Source organism: Cryptomeria japonica, chromosome 9 (genome assembly GCF_030272615.1).
Source record: "Cryptomeria japonica chromosome 9, Sugi_1.0, whole genome shotgun sequence".
In the NCBI taxonomy this organism is placed as follows: Eukaryota; Viridiplantae; Streptophyta; class Pinopsida; order Cupressales; family Cupressaceae; genus Cryptomeria; species Cryptomeria japonica.
Window position 1 is genome coordinate 439,049,669 of NC_081413.1, and position 19,134 is coordinate 439,068,802.

At 40.7% G+C, this 19,134-nt stretch overlaps 2 protein-coding genes across 7 annotated transcripts in view; both read right to left on the reverse strand.

The window, feature by feature from the left end:
* Window positions 1–19,134, reverse strand: part of LOC131037939 (uncharacterized) — a 44,981-nt gene that overhangs the window by 6,806 nt on the left and 19,041 nt on the right. The window lies entirely within an intron of this gene.
* Window positions 1,952–17,650, reverse strand: LOC131037938 (uncharacterized). 2 transcript variants are annotated; one of them, XM_057970199.2, is made up of 2 exons: window positions 16,009–17,650; window positions 1,952–8,211 (listed from the first exon to the last, which is right to left on the reverse strand). In XM_057970199.2, the coding sequence occupies exon 2, from the start codon at window positions 8,198–8,200 to the stop codon at window positions 7,262–7,264; it is 939 nt and encodes a 312-aa protein (XP_057826182.1). In that variant the 5' UTR covers window positions 8,201–8,211; window positions 16,009–17,650; the 3' UTR covers window positions 1,952–7,261. Both variants share the same exon structure in this region; 1 of them encodes a protein (XP_057826182.1).

Sequence of the window (19,134 nt, forward strand, 5' to 3'; positions counted from 1 at the left end):
TGGCTATCAAATGCTATGGGTCTTCCTTCTTGCATGAAAACTACTATGCCATTCTTAAAACATCAAATTCCATAATGAATGTTTTAGAAATATATAGAGTAGCTAGTATTTGAGTTGTGCACATGGCTTCCTTAAGCTGCTCAAATGACCTTAACCGACCACATTCCACTGGAAGGAATATTTCGTCAACAAAATTGTGAGAGGTGATGTAATACTACCAAATTCTTTACAAAATCTGTGATAATAACCTATAAGCCCTAAGAAACTCCACGGCTTCCTGACGTCACAGGTATTTTCCACTCTATAATGGTCTTGATCTTATAAAGGTCCACCTTAAAGTTTAAATCTCTCATGTGACACAAGTGTTCCTCCCAAGTTTTACCATATATTGTCATCAAAAAATACAAAAACAATTTTTCATAGAAATGGCCAAAAAATAGAATTCGTCAAGCCATGAAATGTGGATGGTGGATTTGTGAGACCAAAGGGCATTACGAAGAATTTACAGTGGCTTAATCGATTCAAAAAATAATTTTGCATACATCCTCGTCTCTAATTCTAATTTGATAATTACCGAAACAAAGATCAAGTTTTATAAAATAACATGCACAATTAATCTCATCTAACAAATCATCAATTACTGGAATAGGAAACTTATATTTTATAGGGTATTCGTTAAGCTCTCTATAATTATGAGACATCCTCCAAATGTTATCCTTCGTGCGCCATTACCCTAGGAGTGGATTAAGCACTCTAACTATGCCTAACACTACCAGCCTCTAGCATCTCCTAAGCTATCTTCTCAATCTCACTTTTTAATACATATGGATCCCTAGTATTGGTTGAATGAATTGATTATGATCTCTTTTAGGATGCAAACCATTTGGACTCTCCCCAAAAAGCTATTGACTGCTTACCTACAACTACTTGCAGATTTAGCAGTGTAGTATCCTGAGTGACATGTTTCTAATGAAGATAATTGGGCCACAAACCTGTCTGCCCCCATCATAAGCATATTTTACATTTGGTGAGATCTTACCATTTGGGCAGACTTTGCACACAACCCTCTTAATTCTATTGTCCTTCCCTCTAAGTGAAAACACATGAATAGCTCCTAGAAGTTCATCTCAATTGTTCTCAAAGTAGTATGCCACTGTACTCCCAAAACAATATCTACATTCATGGAGATAGCAAACACTGGGAAATCAAGATGACAATCTCCCATGGATAATTTAATGCTAGGGCATTTCCTTGAACAACTAAGAGTACCCTCATTTGCAATCAAGACCTGAAATTCTAGAGTCAAATATATAAAACAATTTAAACAATTAGCTAACTTTTTGTTGAGAAGTTATGAGTGCCATCAGAGTCTATCAACACTATTACTCTCTTTTAGAAACCCTCTCCCTTGAGAGTTTGTGGAGTGCTAAAACTTAAGAGTGCAAAAAAAATAAAATGATTGTTTGGGATCTCTTGGTCCTTGCCCATTGTAAAATTCTAATAATTCATCTTCTTCCTCACTTAGCCCTTCAACATAGAACAATTTATTTTCTACAAATTTATGTCCTCTACCGTATTTGTTGTTGCAGTTAAAGCATAACCCTTTTATCTCTTTCTTTTCAATTTGTTAAGTAGTCAATCTAGTAGGTTGAGTAATGGTTGCACTAAAATATTCTTCTCTATTCTGCCATTGAGCCTTGGCCTTCTAAGAACTAAAAACTTATCTTTTTCCTTGCATGCTAGAAAAAATAACTTGAATATATAATTAATACTAAATATGCATACCTCATGTTAAATGTGATCCTTGAGACCACCCAAAAATAAGTCATTTAAGTTCTCTTATGTAGTGTATCTACACAAAGATACATTCTACAGTTGATAAAAATAATCCTTGACTAATCTTATTTTTCATAGTTTAGCTACCTGGCTAAAGTAGTTGTCTGCAACACTATTGCTATATTGTGATTGTAGCTCCTCTATAAAAACTGACCATGTGATAGTATGAACCATTTTCCTTTGTTAAGCACACAGCCATCGATATCAAATGAATTTCTCTAGTTCTAAATATAAGGAAGCCATTGTCACCTTATACCTGTTGGATATTGTTGGTTATTGCTGCTACTAGGATATGTTGTTGTCATTGATGTCAACATATTCCTGTATATTTCTTTGGTGATTGCAGATTGGAAAGATCTTATGATCTGGTTTGTTGTGTTGGTTTGCTGATCACTGTTTTGCAGAGTTCGGTATATCCTCCAGTATATTCCGGTGTGATCAGATCTTGTGCTGATTTTTTGGGATATTGCTTGGGATGGTCTTGTGTATCTTCATTTTAGATGGATCGTGATTTGGTGCTCCGCAAGTTATCTTTCTTCGTGACAGTTGCTGATTGGTTGTGTTCTTGAGCTTTCAGACGTCGACCGATGAAGATTTTATAAGTGGTGTTGGTGCAGCTGTTCCTAATGATTTTAACATGCTTGTCGGTGTTTCCTAGTCATGTCCTATTTGTTTTGGTGATCTGCATCAATTGTTGTGCGATTTTTTGGTGGTTTCTATCAACCGGTGATGATTTTCATGTTATGCGGTTTTCCTGGTGGTTTAGCGTGTTGCGGTTGATCTTGGCATGATTTCCAGTGGAGTTGTGTGTTTGGGAATTTGTTTTAGGACCATGTTATACTATGTAAACCATTATACTGGTCCGGTGGTCAATCTTTGTATTGTGTGATGTAATTTTGTAATTGAGGGTTGAGGGTTTAGCCAACCTTGTTATCAAGGTTGATGATTTGTATATATAGGTGATACATTCATGTAATTTGGGTGTCGATGTTGTGTCTGCATTATCAGAGAGAGGTTTGTGTGCAAACAAGTGATTTATCCTTCGGTGTTGAGTTTGAGGTGAGATTGGTGTTGCAGGGCAGACATCTGTGCTTAACCGAAATTGTAATCAGGTATTTGGAGATGCTATTCTTTCACTTCATTTCTTCCGGATTGTAGTCCGAATCTTATTGTAAGTCAGTGAGACTTCCCTGAGGGTTGTAGCCTTCTAGGCCATTATATTTGAGCAATGAGCTCTAGGCAGTGTGCCTGAATGCATGTGCATTCCCCATTGTAATATTTTCACATACTATTGTAGAGTATCATCTTACTGTAGGTAGGTTCCCACCGTGGTTTTTCCCTTAACCGAGTTTTCCATGTCAAAATCTTGGTGTTGTGTTTTGTGTTGTTAATTTGCTTATCTATCTTATTACTGCAATTTATCAGATCTGTGTTTTGATTGTTGTTCCGGTGAAGACTGATTCACCCCCCACCCCCCTCTCAGTCTTCCTTCTTGGTTGCTGCTAACAATTGGTATCAGAGCTAGATCCTCCAATAGAAGCTTAACCGCTTGAGGAGATCCGGGATGGCAGCTCAAGGTGTAATCTTTAAGGATAGTCTGAGATTTGATGGAAGTAACTATGCTATATGGAAGGATCGGATGGAAGTGCACTTGAAATGTCTTGGTGAAGATCAAAAAATGCCTATACTGTTCCTCCGAATGGACCGTCTACTCTTGATGAGATCAAGGAAGCTGAACATAATATTAGAGCAAAGGAAGCATTGCTTAGTGCCCTGACTGATTTTGAGATGACAAATGTAATGGGACTTCAGACTGCACAAGAGATCTGGGTGAAGCTTGAGATTTTGTATGAAGGTGATAAACAGGTGAAGGTTGCTAATTTGTAGAGTTTAAAAGTAAAGTATGAGACATTGAAGATGGGAGATGATGAGAACATACACTCTTTCATGGCTAAGGTGAATGATCTTGTCCTCGGTATCAGATGTGCTGGTGGAACCATTGAGGAAGATGAAACTGTTGCTAAGGTGTTGAGATTTTTTCCTCTTGCCTATAAACATAAGGTTGCTGCTATTGATGAGATCCGGAGTGTGACTACAGTGACAAGAGATATGCTGGTTAGAAAGATTGTTGCATTTGAGCTGAGTGAGTTTGGAGAATCATATAGAAAGTTTGAGACTGCATTTAGAGCATTTGCATCTGTATTTGGTAAACAGAAATATGATCCAAATGAGTGTAGAATATCTAGATATAAGAGAGAGAGAGAAGAGAGATGGAAGAGCAAGAAAGAGAGATGGATGAACTTGAAGCATTGATTGCCCGGAGATTGCTTAAAGGTGTCGGTAAGTATGATGGAAAGTTGCCTTTGAAATGTTTCTCTTTTAATAAGATAGGACATTTTGCTTCTAGATGCTCGGAGAGAATGGCTAAGTATGACAAACATGATAAGTTTGACAAGCATGATAGGAATGATAGATATGACAAGCATGAGAAGTATGACAAGCCCTACAAGCCTAACCGGAAGTATAGAAATCAGAAGAACTATTACTATGTTGTTGATGAAGATATTACAGATGATGAATCGGAAGGAGATGAAGTTATATTTCTTGCCATTAAGGAAGATGGACATGTACCTGTTAATTACACTAGCTATACTATTGAGGAGAAAGCTTTAGCTGCTAAAGTTGGAGAGAAAGACGAATGGGTTATTGACAGTGGTTGTTCACATCATATGACCGGTGATAAAAGCAAATTTGTGAGTATGGAGAGATATGATGGTGGAATAGTTAGATTTGGAGATGACAAAGCCTGCGTGATCCATGGGAAAGGTTCTATTTCTTTTGGTGGTAAGCATAACATTGACGATGTCTTGTATGTTGAAGGTTTGAAACATAATCTTTTGAATGTTGGACAGATGGTTGATAAAGGTTACAATCTACAATTCAAGGATGGAAAATGCAAGATCTTAAATGCCTTCGGTATAGAGATTGCATTTGGAACTAAGACTGAAGGAAACATTTTTCATTTGAATGCTAGTGAAAAAAGTTGTTTGATTGATCAAATAGATGAGAGTTGCTTATGGCATAGAAGAATGTGTCATGTAAATTTTGATTCAATAATTAAGATCAGATCTACACATGTTGTTAGAGATCTGCCTAAGATTGTTAAGCCTGCTAATCCAGTATGTAAGGAATGTCAGTTGGGTAAGCAAACCGACCTAGATCTTGTACATACTGACCTATGTGGACCTACAAATGTTAGAAGTGTGCAGGGTGATAGATATTTTATGTTGCTAATTGATGATTATTCTAGGATGATGTGGGTTGTCTTTTTGAAGGAGAAATCAAAAGCATTTGATAAATTCAAGATATTCAAAGCTAAGGTTGAGATTGAATCTAGATTGAAGGTGAAGTGCTTGAGATCTGACAGAGGTGCAAAATTTTGTTCCGAAGAGTTCAATTCATTATGTGAGAAGCATGGGATTAGAAGACAATTATCTGCTCCTAGAACCCCTTAGCAGAATGGAGTTGTTGAGAGGAAGAACATAACTGTTTTGGATGCTGCAAGGACTATGCTGATTGAAGGAAATGTCCCGAAGATATATTGGAGAGAAGCCATTAGTACTACTGTTTACACATTCAACAAAGTTCACATCAAAGGAGATACCGGTAAAACCCCTTATGAGCTTTGGTCTGGTCATGTTCCTACTGTGAGATATTTCAGAGTATTTGGTAGTGTTGGTGTCTGTTTTATCATCTACCAAATATTAGGATAGGATACCCGAAGGTATTCTATCCTCTCCTGAAAAATCACTACCGATTCCAAGGTCTATATGTGTGAACAAGCGACTTTAGTTGAATAGCTTCTTGGGTAGTGTATGCTGAAATTTTCAAGGGGGACTTACATTTGACAAGTATTCTTGAACTGCTGGACTTAGATGGATTTAGCAATTTTTAGGCTCTTCTTCTTTTTTTTGGGGGGGGGGATTTTCTGGGATTTAGACTTTCAAAAGAAAGGGAAAAAGAGATAGGGTTCAAGAAGGCTAATCTAATCCTACGAATTCTAGAGATGGTATCAATTGGGTGCTTTCGAGAAACCAAACCTTGCTTCACCACACTAGGGACAACTACACAAGGCTGGTGCAATCTTCAATGGGTTGTGCTTATGATCGAGATGTTGAGATGCACAGGGGATGGGCTCAGACTAACTTTGCACGGTAGAATGGAAATCATCCATTTACCAAAAGTATGAGCGGAAATACACCATCAATTGATACTTATCAAATCCTTCATTCAAATTAACAACAATGAAAGCAAATCTAAATTATTTCTAACTAAGTGTTGAGGCAATTGAAACCATGCAAATCATTCAAATAATAGAGATTACAAAGCAGCGCACATGCAATATATTATCTGGAAATGACCTTAAGCAACAATACATCAAAAACCTCACCCTTTTCAAATGAGAGGAGACAACCTTATATAGTTTCTCAAAAATAAATGAATGGCCGAGATCAAACAGTGATCAAGGGCCGAGATTGAAAGTCCTAAACCCTAATTAGGGTTTCCTGAAATACTATCAGTTCAAGCAAATGAAAGAGTGACAAGTGGCGCAGCTGCTAATTTTACTGAGGTGAGTGGCCACTTTCCTCTTTCAGAGATTCAACGTATTTGGACACCACGAGCTTGACCTCCTCCATGGTGACACTTGGCAAACCGCCAATGTGGAAGTCGATGAGATCCACATCGTCGGTGCATGTGGCAAGGATGCCTTCCCACTCCACTGCTTGGGTGAGGAAGTTGTCATCGATGGAGAGGAAGTTTGCAGTCTTCGAAAGATCGCCTTTGTTAATCATCCTAAATCTCGGAAGAAGCTTGCCTGAATCCTGGCTCTCAGGTTCTCTGCTTGTAAATGCTTCTCCCTTAGGCTTTCCTTCTGCCAGATCTCTGACACCACACGGAATACCTTGCCCAGGATCTCTCTAACCCTTGCCTCTGTCTCAGAACACTTGGCCTCGGATTTCTTCAGAACCTCAATCCGAGTGACCAGAGCATGGTACCACATGCCGAAGTCGTACCTGTCTCCTGTCTGTATGATGCCTACATCCACTAAGCTCTTCTTTGACATGCCTCGGATAACCTTCAGGTGAGGGAGTATTTCATTCTGAATTTCATCCACTTCTTCCCAATTGGATGCTAGATCCTGGATATGATCAATCAACAAAGAAGTTGCCTCATGTGCTGATACTAAGTTTTCTACCAGGGTGTCAGCACGTATCACAGCGTCTGAAATCCACTCCTTTTCTTGAGTGTATGATCCCTTCATATCATTATAGTCCTTCATTGATCCCTGCTGAAGAGGCTGTGGTGGAGTAGCCGGGACTTCATGGTTGAGCGGGCTGGTAAGATGGAGAACATACTTCTTCCACTACTGGTTCTCTTCTTCCACTTTCTTCCTCTTTTCTTTTTCATGAGCCAGCCTCGTCTTTAGAACGTTGCAGGAGTCATCAAAATATTGGATCTCTTGGTCCTGGGTAGGCTTACCCATCTCTATGGTGGTAATCTTGTAGTCATCTGCGGTGACATTGTCCCTAGTCTTCCCTTCTTTGGGCACTGCTATCTGGACTGTCCTGAATCCGGCACTGTCTCTCTGAATCAGGGAAAACTTCCTGGCTGGTTTGGGCGGTTTAGCTATAGCGGGTTCACTCACCTTCTCCAGGAATGTTGCGGTAACCTCCTCGGTTGAGTGGGCATCCTTGGGAACCTTGGCCTTTATCCTTGCTCTCAGCCAATCAGGAATGGTTGATTGTTCTTCAGTGTTCCGATCAAACTCATTGTCTGCTTCTCCTGGGTTCGCTGGTATGCCATCCAAGAAGATTGTAGGGGCTTCAATCTGCCCCCTGTCTGGAGTTCGGAAGACCTTCTCCACCACTTCCTCAACTGGCTGGGAAAGCACTCTTACTTCATCATCAATCACATAGATGTTCATCTCTTGCTCCCCAATTGTACTTTGATCAGGCGCAATGGAAGCAGCACTTAGGATGGAGTGACTTTCGCTGGATTCTCTTCTCTCACCTATAGCCCTTTTCCCTGTGACCTTTGTGGAACTTCCACCCAACTCCTTTCTCTTTCGAGATCCAACACTTTCTGGATTCCGAGCATCACCGACGGAGGTACAAGGATGGACGGACAGAGTATCATCTACTCCCATTAATTCATAAGTTGGAACCACGCCTTTCGCCTTCAATTGTTTTGTCTTTTCAGACGCCCACCACCTTGAGTACTCAACCACCGACCTCATGAGGTCTGCTAGATCTGATTTTTCTCCCTCTATCCAATCTATGGAGACTAAGGGTTCATTCTTCATCTTCTAAAAACCTGTTGACGTGTATTTTGTACACAATCATACACAGAATAAAATACCGACAGGCATCTTATCCTCTCTTGAGAAAATAGTCTCTAACTGCTGAAGATCTGCGAAAAGGATCAGTTAGATGGACTCCAAGGTTCTTTTAGTGGGGTCTCCACGTGTGGACAAGCTTTTTAGTGGTATGATGTGATTTGCTGTTTCCTCCAAGGCGTCTTACGTATTCAAAGCTCGAAGATTTTACTAGTCTAAAAGGAACTTTCAAAAAAAATAGAAAAAGGACAGGGTTTAAGAAAGTCTAATCTAGCCTAACCCTATGAAGGACTTAGCATGAATGAGATTTGGCAAGAATCAACTAACTTCAATTTTGCCATAAGGTAACAACTCAATTGAAATTAGTGCGATCTTCTAAGGTAATAATGGTATTCAATGCATCAAAGACCGAGGACACTACTACGAAGGTACATATCCTAGATGCGAAAATGCTTGAAGGTTAATGACTCAAAATGTTTTCCAGTCGACCACGCAAGGCGTTCCTACAATCAGCAAGAAGCTAGTGGTTTGGATTGCGAATCCTACCAAATATCAAATCTCACACTTAGCCTTTCAAATTAACAAACTACTTCGATTGAGCGTGATTCAAGTACATCCAACAACCATGAAGATAACTTATGAAATTTGCAACAAAACACCATAACTTCAATATTTTATTGATTTCCAAGTCATCATATACAACAATTGCTTGAATTTCTCTCTTCAAGACTCAATCTTGCTACAAAATAAAAATTGCTTACAACTCTAATCTCTCTATTTCACTCTTAACTCTATTCTCTATTACCAAATGAAATGAAAAATGGGGTATAAATAGCATCCCCAGTTACAATGAAAGGTCCAGATTGAAAGTAAATCAATGGACAAGATCATGACACCTAAACCCTAATTAGGGTTTGTTACAAATGACCTCCTTTTTACTGAACAATATTAAATACATAGCCAAATATTAAATTTGGCACAAAAATCTAGGAGGTATCAACCAATGAGAAATAAGATGTCATGTCATCTGTAACAACCTTTCATCTAGAATCTTATTCCCTTTCCAATTCTCTTTCTTAGCATATGCAATGAATTTTGTCACGATTCCTTCGATTTCTGTGCTTGGAATCTCGGGAAGATTCTTGATACTCTCTTCTAAGTGGATAACCTGATCAAATGCATCTAGAAGAGCTGTGTCCCAAGTAGGTTCAAGATCCTTTGTTCTATCAATCAGGAGCATGGTAGCATACATCTGATCATACTGCTCATCTGTAACATCTGCGTCCTTGCGAAAGATGATCTTGATTCTATCTTCAAATTCTTGTAAATCCACATCTGTCTCGACCTCGATCCTTCTGCCAAGAATGGTACGAAGTACCTCAAATACTCTGTCCTGGATCGGATTGATCACCTCCTCAACTTGACCACATCTAATACTGATATCCTCAAAGAGAACACTCTTTATATGGAGTAAGGTTGACCACTGAAACAAACTGTGAGAATCACCTTCTAAGATCCTCTCTTGTGCTAAAATTCTTCTGGATGTATGTCTTATAACTTTCAAGACAGGGATGACAACGTCCTTGGTATGGGCAAATGCAGCTACTGTTGCCATCAATCTGTGAATAATCTCAAGAACTTGGATAGCCTGATGGGTGATCTTCGACATCCTTGTAACAAACTCAATGGCCACCGCGTGAGATCTATCCATCCAACTACATGTACGCTGGACCATATTCTTGAATCTTTCTGCTTCATTGATTGATTGAAGGGGCAATGCCTGCAATGGTGATCTAACTGGATCCTGACGTCCCAAAGGTTCATTGATGTGACTGAAATATGTCCTCCATGCACCGACCTCTTTCTCAAGCTTTCTATTCTTTTCTACTTCTTCTCTAAACTTGTCCTTCAATGCCTCAAATGTGTCGGTGGCATCATCTAAAGTCTGCTCTGCTGTGGATGGTCCTAACTCAATAGTCTGTATATGATAGTCCTCTGCTAGGATCTCACCCTCATATTTGTCTGCTGCCGATGTAGCTATCTGCAGTTTTCTAGATCCAGTCTCATCTCGAATCATCTTGGACATCTTTGTAGCCTTCTTCTTCTCTGTTGTCATATGTGAACGTCCCACGAGGCTCTCTAAATCAATTGCACTGTCCTCGTCCTCTATTACGATCACCTTAGTCAATCTTTCCTTCAACCAATCTGGGATATTTGATCTTGTCTCTTGAACTTGAATTTCTTTGTGTACTACTTCTTCTTGTCTGGGAGGAGATGTTACTTCATTATCATTATCTAAATCATAGTCTTGGAGAGATCCATCGGATGAAACATGCTGTGCCTGTTCTTCTTCCTGTCTGTCATTCTGTACCATCGATTCCATGGATTCTTCCACTCGAACTGTTCTATCCTCTGGCCTGGAAGAAATACCTGGTGTTTGATCTTTGTTGGCACCTTGCTTTTTCTTGGAAGGCTCTTTCTTTTCTGATCTTTCCTTTCTCTTTGAACCTCTCGAATGGAGATTGCCCTCACTGGCACATCGAAGGTTACCTTCACCTGAATTCCTAGGATTAGGATTGCCTTCACTAACACTGGCTCCACCTTCAGCTGGCTTTTCTTCCAAAGTAAAAGACATGGCTATGCCTTGTTCTCTCAACTTCTGATGCTGAACATCTACCCATCTGCGAGTACAAGACAAGACTGGTGCCATCAATTCATCTAAATCCACGGCCTCGGGCTCATTCCAATTCAAACTTATTGTTTTGCTTTCTCTATCATATGAAGATTGGATGTGCCTGCCGTTGTCCTGAGCTTGGTCGGCTACTCTGTAAATCTTACATTTCCTGATGAAATCCAGAGGCAATCTAGAATGTATCTTTCGTTTCACTTCGAGATCATCTAGGAGATTCATCATAAAATCTTCAATCTGGTACTCATGTCTAAATCTTCTACCGACCGTCTCCTCTAAATGTCCATGTGGATCAAAACTATTCCTCCAAGCAAAAGATGAAAAAGGATACAAGGCTAACTCCTTCTCTGCGTCATCCATGGCTAAGACATTAGGACATACCTCAACTGAATTACCCAAAATAATAGGTACCTGAACTCCATTCTGATGTCTGTGTCTGAATGCCTTCACATATGCTGCCAACTGCCTTGTTACTTCAAGTAACACAATTCTATCTGTCGGGTACCTCGGCAACATGTATGGAGGTAAAGGACATCCATACACTCTAATGTAAGTGAACTTGGGAAACTGAATGAACCAAGCACCGTACCTCTTGATGAATTCCTGGGCATCCTGAGATAATCTGTTGTGGATCCCTCCTTGCAACGTCCTTGTGATGTTCATCGTGAAAGTATCATTGATTAACTTGTAGTTCTTCCCTGGTGGATGATGCAAGTAGGTATAGGATTCACAAACTCTGACCTCGCCGGGTCCTCTTCCAATCACTCCTCTGTGAGGTAGTCCTGCGTACTCAACGCTCCTGATTAAGGCATAGATGACGTATGAACTCATGTGGAAGGACTTAGTAGCCCTGAGTCTTCTCAACTGTACGTCTAAGCAATGGCTAATTATCCTAGCCCAATGTATTGTACCCTTTCCTTGAACAATCGCCTGGATGAAGTAAAACATCCATTTCTCAAAATAGAAGGCATGAGGTGCTCCTGTAACTCTGTTGAGCATGGTGATCAAATCTCTGTACTCCTCTTGGAAATCAATCCTGTGTGGTGTGTTTGGTACTTTGCTCAGACGGGGACGACTCTTAAGTAGCCAGTTCTTGTTGATTATGCTTAGGCAAGCATCTGGATCATCATCGTACACTGATCTGGCTCCTTCAATGCTCTTGTATATCATGTCCCTGTGCTCTGGAAGATGGAAGGCTTCACTTATGGCTTCCTCTGAAAGGTACGCCAAAATGTTTCCCTCATTGGACACAATTGTCCTGGACTGTGGATTGTAATGACGGGCACACTCGATCATCAACTCGTGACACTGAATGGCTGGAGGAAAACCGGCCGCCTTAATGATGCCACTCTCTATTATTCTCCGGGCGACAGGTGATGGCTTGCCGATGTAAGGGACCTCTCGGAACTTCTTTGTGCTAAAGTTCCCCAAGTTAGTATCTCCAATGTTGCTCCACTTGGACACGATCTTGGTCTCCATTTCTTCGGTCTTCTGATCTTCTTTCATGAGAGCCGAGCGACTGGTGGATGCTCCCGCCTTTGGGGTCGCCATACCTACACAACATTTCATTATAAGAAATAGATTTTTGCAATAAATAACGTAAATAAGAGAGATAAACTTTAGGAAACCTCATGATAAGTCTCTAGAGTTATCATTTCCTAAAATACAACGATTGAGCCAAGAGAAATTCAAGATTCAAAATTTCAAAATTTGAAATATGACGATAAATGAATAAAGCAATAACAATTAAATCGCCATACCTCGATAGAGAGCTAACTCTAGAATGCAAAAACAAAATTTGCCTAGGCAAAATTGAGGTATAAAGATAATCTTCAATATGATCCCCTCAAAATTGACTTCGCCACCTCTGGATAGAATGTGATCTTCACTTATCGCCTTGGACGTGGTCTCAAATGGATCTTCAAATTCGCACTAACAAATCTCCAAGTCCTTAGCAAATTTGCCTTAGTGTATCCTCAAGCTCGCACTTGGTGTGGTCTTCAAATTCGCACCACCCTTTAATTGCTTACGCCACCTTGGATGGAATTCACACCTCTTCAAACACACTTCGCACGCCTCGCACCACCTTGGGAATGTCTACGCCACCTTTGGTTTGAAATCGCACCACCTTTGGATGAATGAAACTCGCACTACATTCGCCTCTTCTCAATTCGCATAAAGGAAGGTAAAATAATGATGTAGAAAATGATAATTCTACCCCCCTTATATAGCGCATTCATCCTTCATTTACTAAGGCCGACTTAATAAAAATAAAACCATTTCAAACGATTTTTAAATGATTTGCAATAACATGACAAGGCCGACCCCCTTAAATGAGCGCTCAAATCGATTAAATAATTATTTAATGCCTTGCGTTTTTTAATTGCAAATTTCGATTTTTAAATAAGGCAAAAATAATTAATAAATGTTAACGCCATATTAAATGCCAATAAAAAATGGATTTTCGATTTTTTAAATTGATTTAGCATTTAAAGAAATTCAAATTGTTTAATTTGGCGCCAAAATATGAAAATAAAAGGACGTACCTCATCGCTCTGGTCCCTTGGAGAGGGACAGGAGCGATCCATGATTTTGGTCTAGATTCTTGCGTTTTTAACGTTCAACTCCTTCATTTTCACGTCCCAAATCGATCATCTGGTGGTCCTTCGAATTTGAATGCCTCTCTTGTGCGAGCAAATGCATCTCATGATCATTATCGCCCTGGTCCCTTGGAGAGGGACAGGAGCGATTCTAAGTTTTTTGCTTGAAATTTTCCATTTTGGTACGATCCTTTCCTTGTATCATCTTCCAAACGTCATTTAGAACCTTGTGCGTCCTTGTCTTAACGTGACTTTCAAAGAATGTCATGTGTTTTATCTAACATCGCCCTTGTCCCTTGAAGAGGGACAGGAGCGATCTCCATGTCTTCATGTTCATCTTGTATCTTTGATCTTCGAAATATCAATGCTTGTGTCCTTTGCGCACGTCCCACTCGCTTTTGCAAGGTACCTTCGATGTTATAAGGATCATCGCCCTTGTCCCTTGGAGAGGGACAGGAGCGATCCACATTTCTCCTTGATCTTGGCGATTTTTAAACTTCGATCTCCTTTGCAACGTCTTCCCGACGATGTCCTTCGCATTTCCTATCCTCATTTCGCCTTGATCTTTGAAGGAACGTGAGTGTTTTGATAGGATCGCCCTGGTCCTTGTCCAAAGGACAGGAGCGATCTTGATTTTTTCACGTTCAATATGCATTTTTGACCTTCGATCCTTCATTGTGATGTTTTCCAAACGCCGTCCCTTGTCTTGCTTAACCTCGCCTTGCTTCGATTTTGGAGGAATATGAGCGCTTTTGATAGGATCGCCCTGGTCCTTGTCCAAAGGACAGGAGCGATGTGAGGCCTTTACACCATTTGGCGATGTTTGGACGTTCAAAACTCTTGTTTATCATCTTGTTGTCATACCATGGACCCTCCAGAACATTGCAATATATTGTCCTTACGTGAATTTTGTATGAAATGATCAATACATCTAATATCGCTCTGGTCCCTCCCTGAGGGACAGGAGCGAAGTTCATCATTATGTGCTTGTTCTTGTTTGTACCAACTTGCAATCAACTTCATTGCGTGAAATGACGTCTTTTCGACCTTCTTGGTTGCTCGAAACTTGTTTGCCTTTTGAAATCCACGCCATTATGTAGGTATCGCTCTGGTCCCTTGGAGAGGGACAGGAGCGATCTGGGTCTTAGAGCGCAAATCCTTCCATGTGATGACCTTCACAACCTTGCGCTTGATGAAATGCCTTGAAATGTCTTCGCCACCCTTCGTCTTGACTTGGATCGGCCTTGAACCTTGGAGGAACGACCTTGAACTTTGGAGGGACGTATCATCACCATTGTATCGCCCTGGTCCCTTGGAGAGGGACAGGAGCGATCCTTCCCTTGTGGCCATCATCTTACTTTGCCTGGTTCCAAGTTTATATTCAACGGACTCGTCCTTCTTCACTCTATCCGCCCATGCCTTTACATTGTTTGTAACTTTGCAAAAAAGGCAATTATATCAAAAATCGCTCTGGTCCCTTCCTGAGGGACAGGAGCGAACTAGGCATTTAGCACTGGTATGGACGTCCCAAAAATCTTCAATTTATATTCAATGCATTCATCTCATGTTCTCCTTCGTTTTTGAACGTAAACTTACCTTGACCCTTGTCTGGATTTTGCAAAATGGAGGAAATCGCTCTGGTCCCTAGGAGAGGGACGAGAGCTACAAGGTACTTCGCCCTGGTCCCTTGGAGAGGGACAGGAGCGATTTAGTCAATATAAGTCATTTTCCTTCGTTTTTTGCATCTCAAATTATATTCATTTGGCAAAGCATCTTCCTTCGGACCCTTTCAAATTGTTAAGTTATCAAAATCTTGCAAGGACAAAACGAAATTTGAATCGTAGCTCCGGTCCTTCACTGAGGGACAGGAGCGATTTTCTTCCTGGAGGCATTTCTGTGCTCATGAAAATCTTCAATTTATATTCAATGGAAAGATCTTGTCGTTCTCCATCACTTCAAACGTAAAATTTGTCTGGACTCTGCAAGGATGATGAGATATTTGAAATTGAGCTCCCGTCCTTCACTGAGGGACAGGAGCGATTTTGCTCCTACAGGCCAAAATAACAAGATTTTTCACATTTTAACACTTCACGAGGTGAAAACAAATCAATTCCAATGCCCAGGATCAAACTTCAAAAAAGTCAAAATTTGGTCAAAATATTCAATCAAACAAAAATTCATATCGACGGTCAACACTTAGACAAGTTTAAGCTCTGCATGAACATTCCAATTGAAAATTAGACCAATTTGGCGAATTCATTGTATTCAAAATTTGCATTCTAGAAAAGAAGCTCAAAAGCTCTCAAAAATGACTGGATTTTGGCTTGAAAAGGCAAAATTTAAAACCCTAAGGCTTGGCCCTAAATCCAGACTACTAACTAACTAACAAAACCCTAAAAACGAAAGCAAAAAAACAAGCGAAAAACAAGCAAAAGAGGGGGTCCCCATTTGCGATGGGGCGATGTGTGAAATGGTCACAACAAAACCCGACTGCTGAAGTTCTACGCTTTCTTCTACCTGATCGGCAACTTTGAATACTTCCGTTGCTCTCACCATACTCAAAGGAATTCTTGACCAGAACCTCTTCCGGATCTCGAAACTATCGGCTGCATTAGCCCAGTAGTCTTCTAGATCCAGTCAGTGCTCAAACGTTGTCCCTTCGATCTTCTTTATCCTATGGAATGGATCGAAATCTTTTCTTGACTTGTATTGGTAGAAGGGATACCAGGCCAATTCTTTCTCAGCGGTGGCTGCAGCCTATGATGATGGACATGTTTCCAGCCCATTACCAATTGTAAGTGAGGATGTCCCTGCCTTCTTCTGCTTATCCCTTTGAATCACTATATACTCCTCCAATTGTCTCACAACCTCGAGCAACACCACTCGGTTGGTAGGGTAAGCTGGAAGCTTGTATGGGGGCCCAGAGAATCCTTGAATTTGGAGGTAAGTGAACTTTGGATATTGGATGTACCAACACCCGAACCGACCGATGAAGTCCATAGACTCTTGAGAGAGCCTCTGGTGCAGGCCACCTTGAAGGGTCCAGGTAATGTGCATCAAGAAGGTATCATTCACCCTTTTGAAATGGAACTTCTCCTCCATATGGAGCTGGGGATAGCAATCATATACCGGAAATTGGTTCTCCTTGTTCCCAACTTCTCCTCTACAAGTGAGACCTCTGTACCTATAGGTCCTGGCTAAAGAATAGAACAAGTAAGAACTCATGAAGAAAGTCCTATTCGCCTCCAGATTCCTTAGCTGGTTGTCTAGGTTGTCGCTGATCATACGGGCCCAGTCTATCATTTTTACTCCATTGATTATTTCATTAATGAAATAATACATCCAGGGTTCGAATGGAGCTCCCTGAGGATTTCCTATTATTCTATTGAGCAAGACAATCATGTCCCCAATGTCCTCCTTGAAGTATGCTCGCGCTAGGCTCTTTCTCTGGAGTTTGGAGGCGCCCTTCCTCGGCTTGTCTAGCCAGGAATGATTAACTATGGCATCATATTCTTCCAGGTGGTCGTGGTACAGACTGTCAGCTTCGTCCTTGGTCATATATACTGCGTTGTGGTACTCAGGGATCCTGAAGGCTTCTCTGATGGCCTCATCGCTGACATTCGCCAACACTCTTCCATCAGGTGCAACAATATCCTTACTGATGGGGTTGTAGTGTTTGGCACATTCAACTACTAGTTCATTGCACTGCATGGTGGGGAGGAAGCCGGCAGCCTGCACGATACCACTCTTCATCATTTTTCGCGCAATGGTGGTAGGCACAAGGTTGTCCAGACCAAACATTCGCTTCTTAAACTCCCTCAGGTTGATGTGTCCGAGGTTGGTGTCACTGATGTTCTTCCACTTGTAAGTCATCCTCGACTCTGGAGGAGCATCTTTATCTACCTGGAACTTCATGGTGCTTAAGACCTGTAGATGAATGATGAAAACTTTAAGTTAGAAAATTTTTGCAAAATTTTGAAAAAAAATAACGGGGCTGCGAAATGGCTAAGTATTGGAAAATTTTCCATTTTTCACTCTCATACTTAGCCACAAAAATTGAATTTTCACCTCCAAACCCTCAGCCTTGAGGTCGGTTGAAGTCACCATCAAGTGTTAAAACTTTCAAAAAAATTTCATACTTACCCAAAAAAAATGATTTTCTTTCTCCAAAATTTTCGAAAAAATCATTTATTAAATTCTGGAAAATATTCAAAAAATTCACAATTTTAATTTCACCTCTGACTTGGATAGGAGTAAGGCTAGACTTTTCTCCAAAATATTGAGAAAATTCAAAAAAGATGCCTTTCTCCAGAAATCTGTAAGCCTTCTGCCAAAAATATTATCCCACTTCCAGCAATATCTAGAATTTTCTCCAGATGATCTTCAAACTGACATACTTTACTAAGCTCTCCTTAGTAATTTTGAACTTCTTGGTGTAATAATGAATTTGATAATGAAGTATTTGTAGACAAGGCTTAAGCAAAACCCCTAAAATCATCCAACTCATACTTCTAATTCTAAAAAAAAACTTTCCTTTTTGATTTAAGTTTGAAGATATTCATCAATCCTCCAATATTCCCTTTCAAAAAAAACTTTCCATTTTGAATTAATATCTCAATAATTTTTTAATATTCCCTCAATATTCTCAAAAAAAACTTTCCATTCTGGATTTATTTTGAGGATTTTTTTTTTTTTTATTTAGATATTTCTTCATTTTGGATTTAATTTTGAAATCTCTGTGGATTTTGTGACATCATGTTGACTTTGTTTGACCTTCCATGTGTAGGTTGATTTTTCGAATTTTATCTCCATCTTCTTCAAATTTTGGCGGACTTTGGATACCTCTCCAAGGTATGGCGGACTTTGGTGACCTCTCTCCCACCTTGGGCGGACTTTGGTGACCTCTCCTCAGGACCCTCCTAGCCTATGGCAGACTTTAGGCATCTCTCCTAACCTATGGCGGACTTTGGAGGTTGCTCCCAAGGCATGGCAGACTTTGGTGGTGCCTCCTACATGATTAGGCAGACTTTGGTGGTGCCTCCTACATGATTGAGCGGACCTTGGTCGGCTCCCCTCATAGCTATCTTCAAGGCAAAATTTTGGCTAAGGCATGGGGCGGACTTTGAAGGTCCCCTCTCATGACTCTCCCAAGGCATCCTTTACCTTGGCGGACTTTGGTGTTGACTCCTCCATGGCCTCTCTAGGTGGGGCGGACTTTGGAGTAGGCACCTTCAAGGCCTCCATCATCCTAGCGGACTTTGGCTATGACACCCATGGCCTCCAAACTCATGGCGGACTTTGGGCTTAGCACCCATGTGACCCCCTTAACTTTGGCGGACTTGGTAGAGTGCTCCTCCTTGGGCGGACTTTAGGCAAGGCTCCTCTTGCTTGACTTGGCATCTTGGGCGGACTTCTAGTGCTTCTCCTCATTGGGCGGACTTTGATTACTCCTCAACCTTGGGCGGACTTTGGAGAGTGCTCCCACATAGCCTCCAAATGCATGGCGGACTTTGGCTAAGGCACCTTCATGGCCTCCATCATTGATGTTATTTGGCTAAGGCATTGGGGCGGACTTTAGCCTTTGCTCCCACATGACCTCCTTCAAACTCATG

Coding starts and splice junctions, on each gene's coding strand:
- LOC131037938 (XM_057970199.2), bottom strand. CDS start 8,200: ATGAAGAATGAACCCTTAGTCTCCATAGATTGGATAGAGGGAGAAAAA.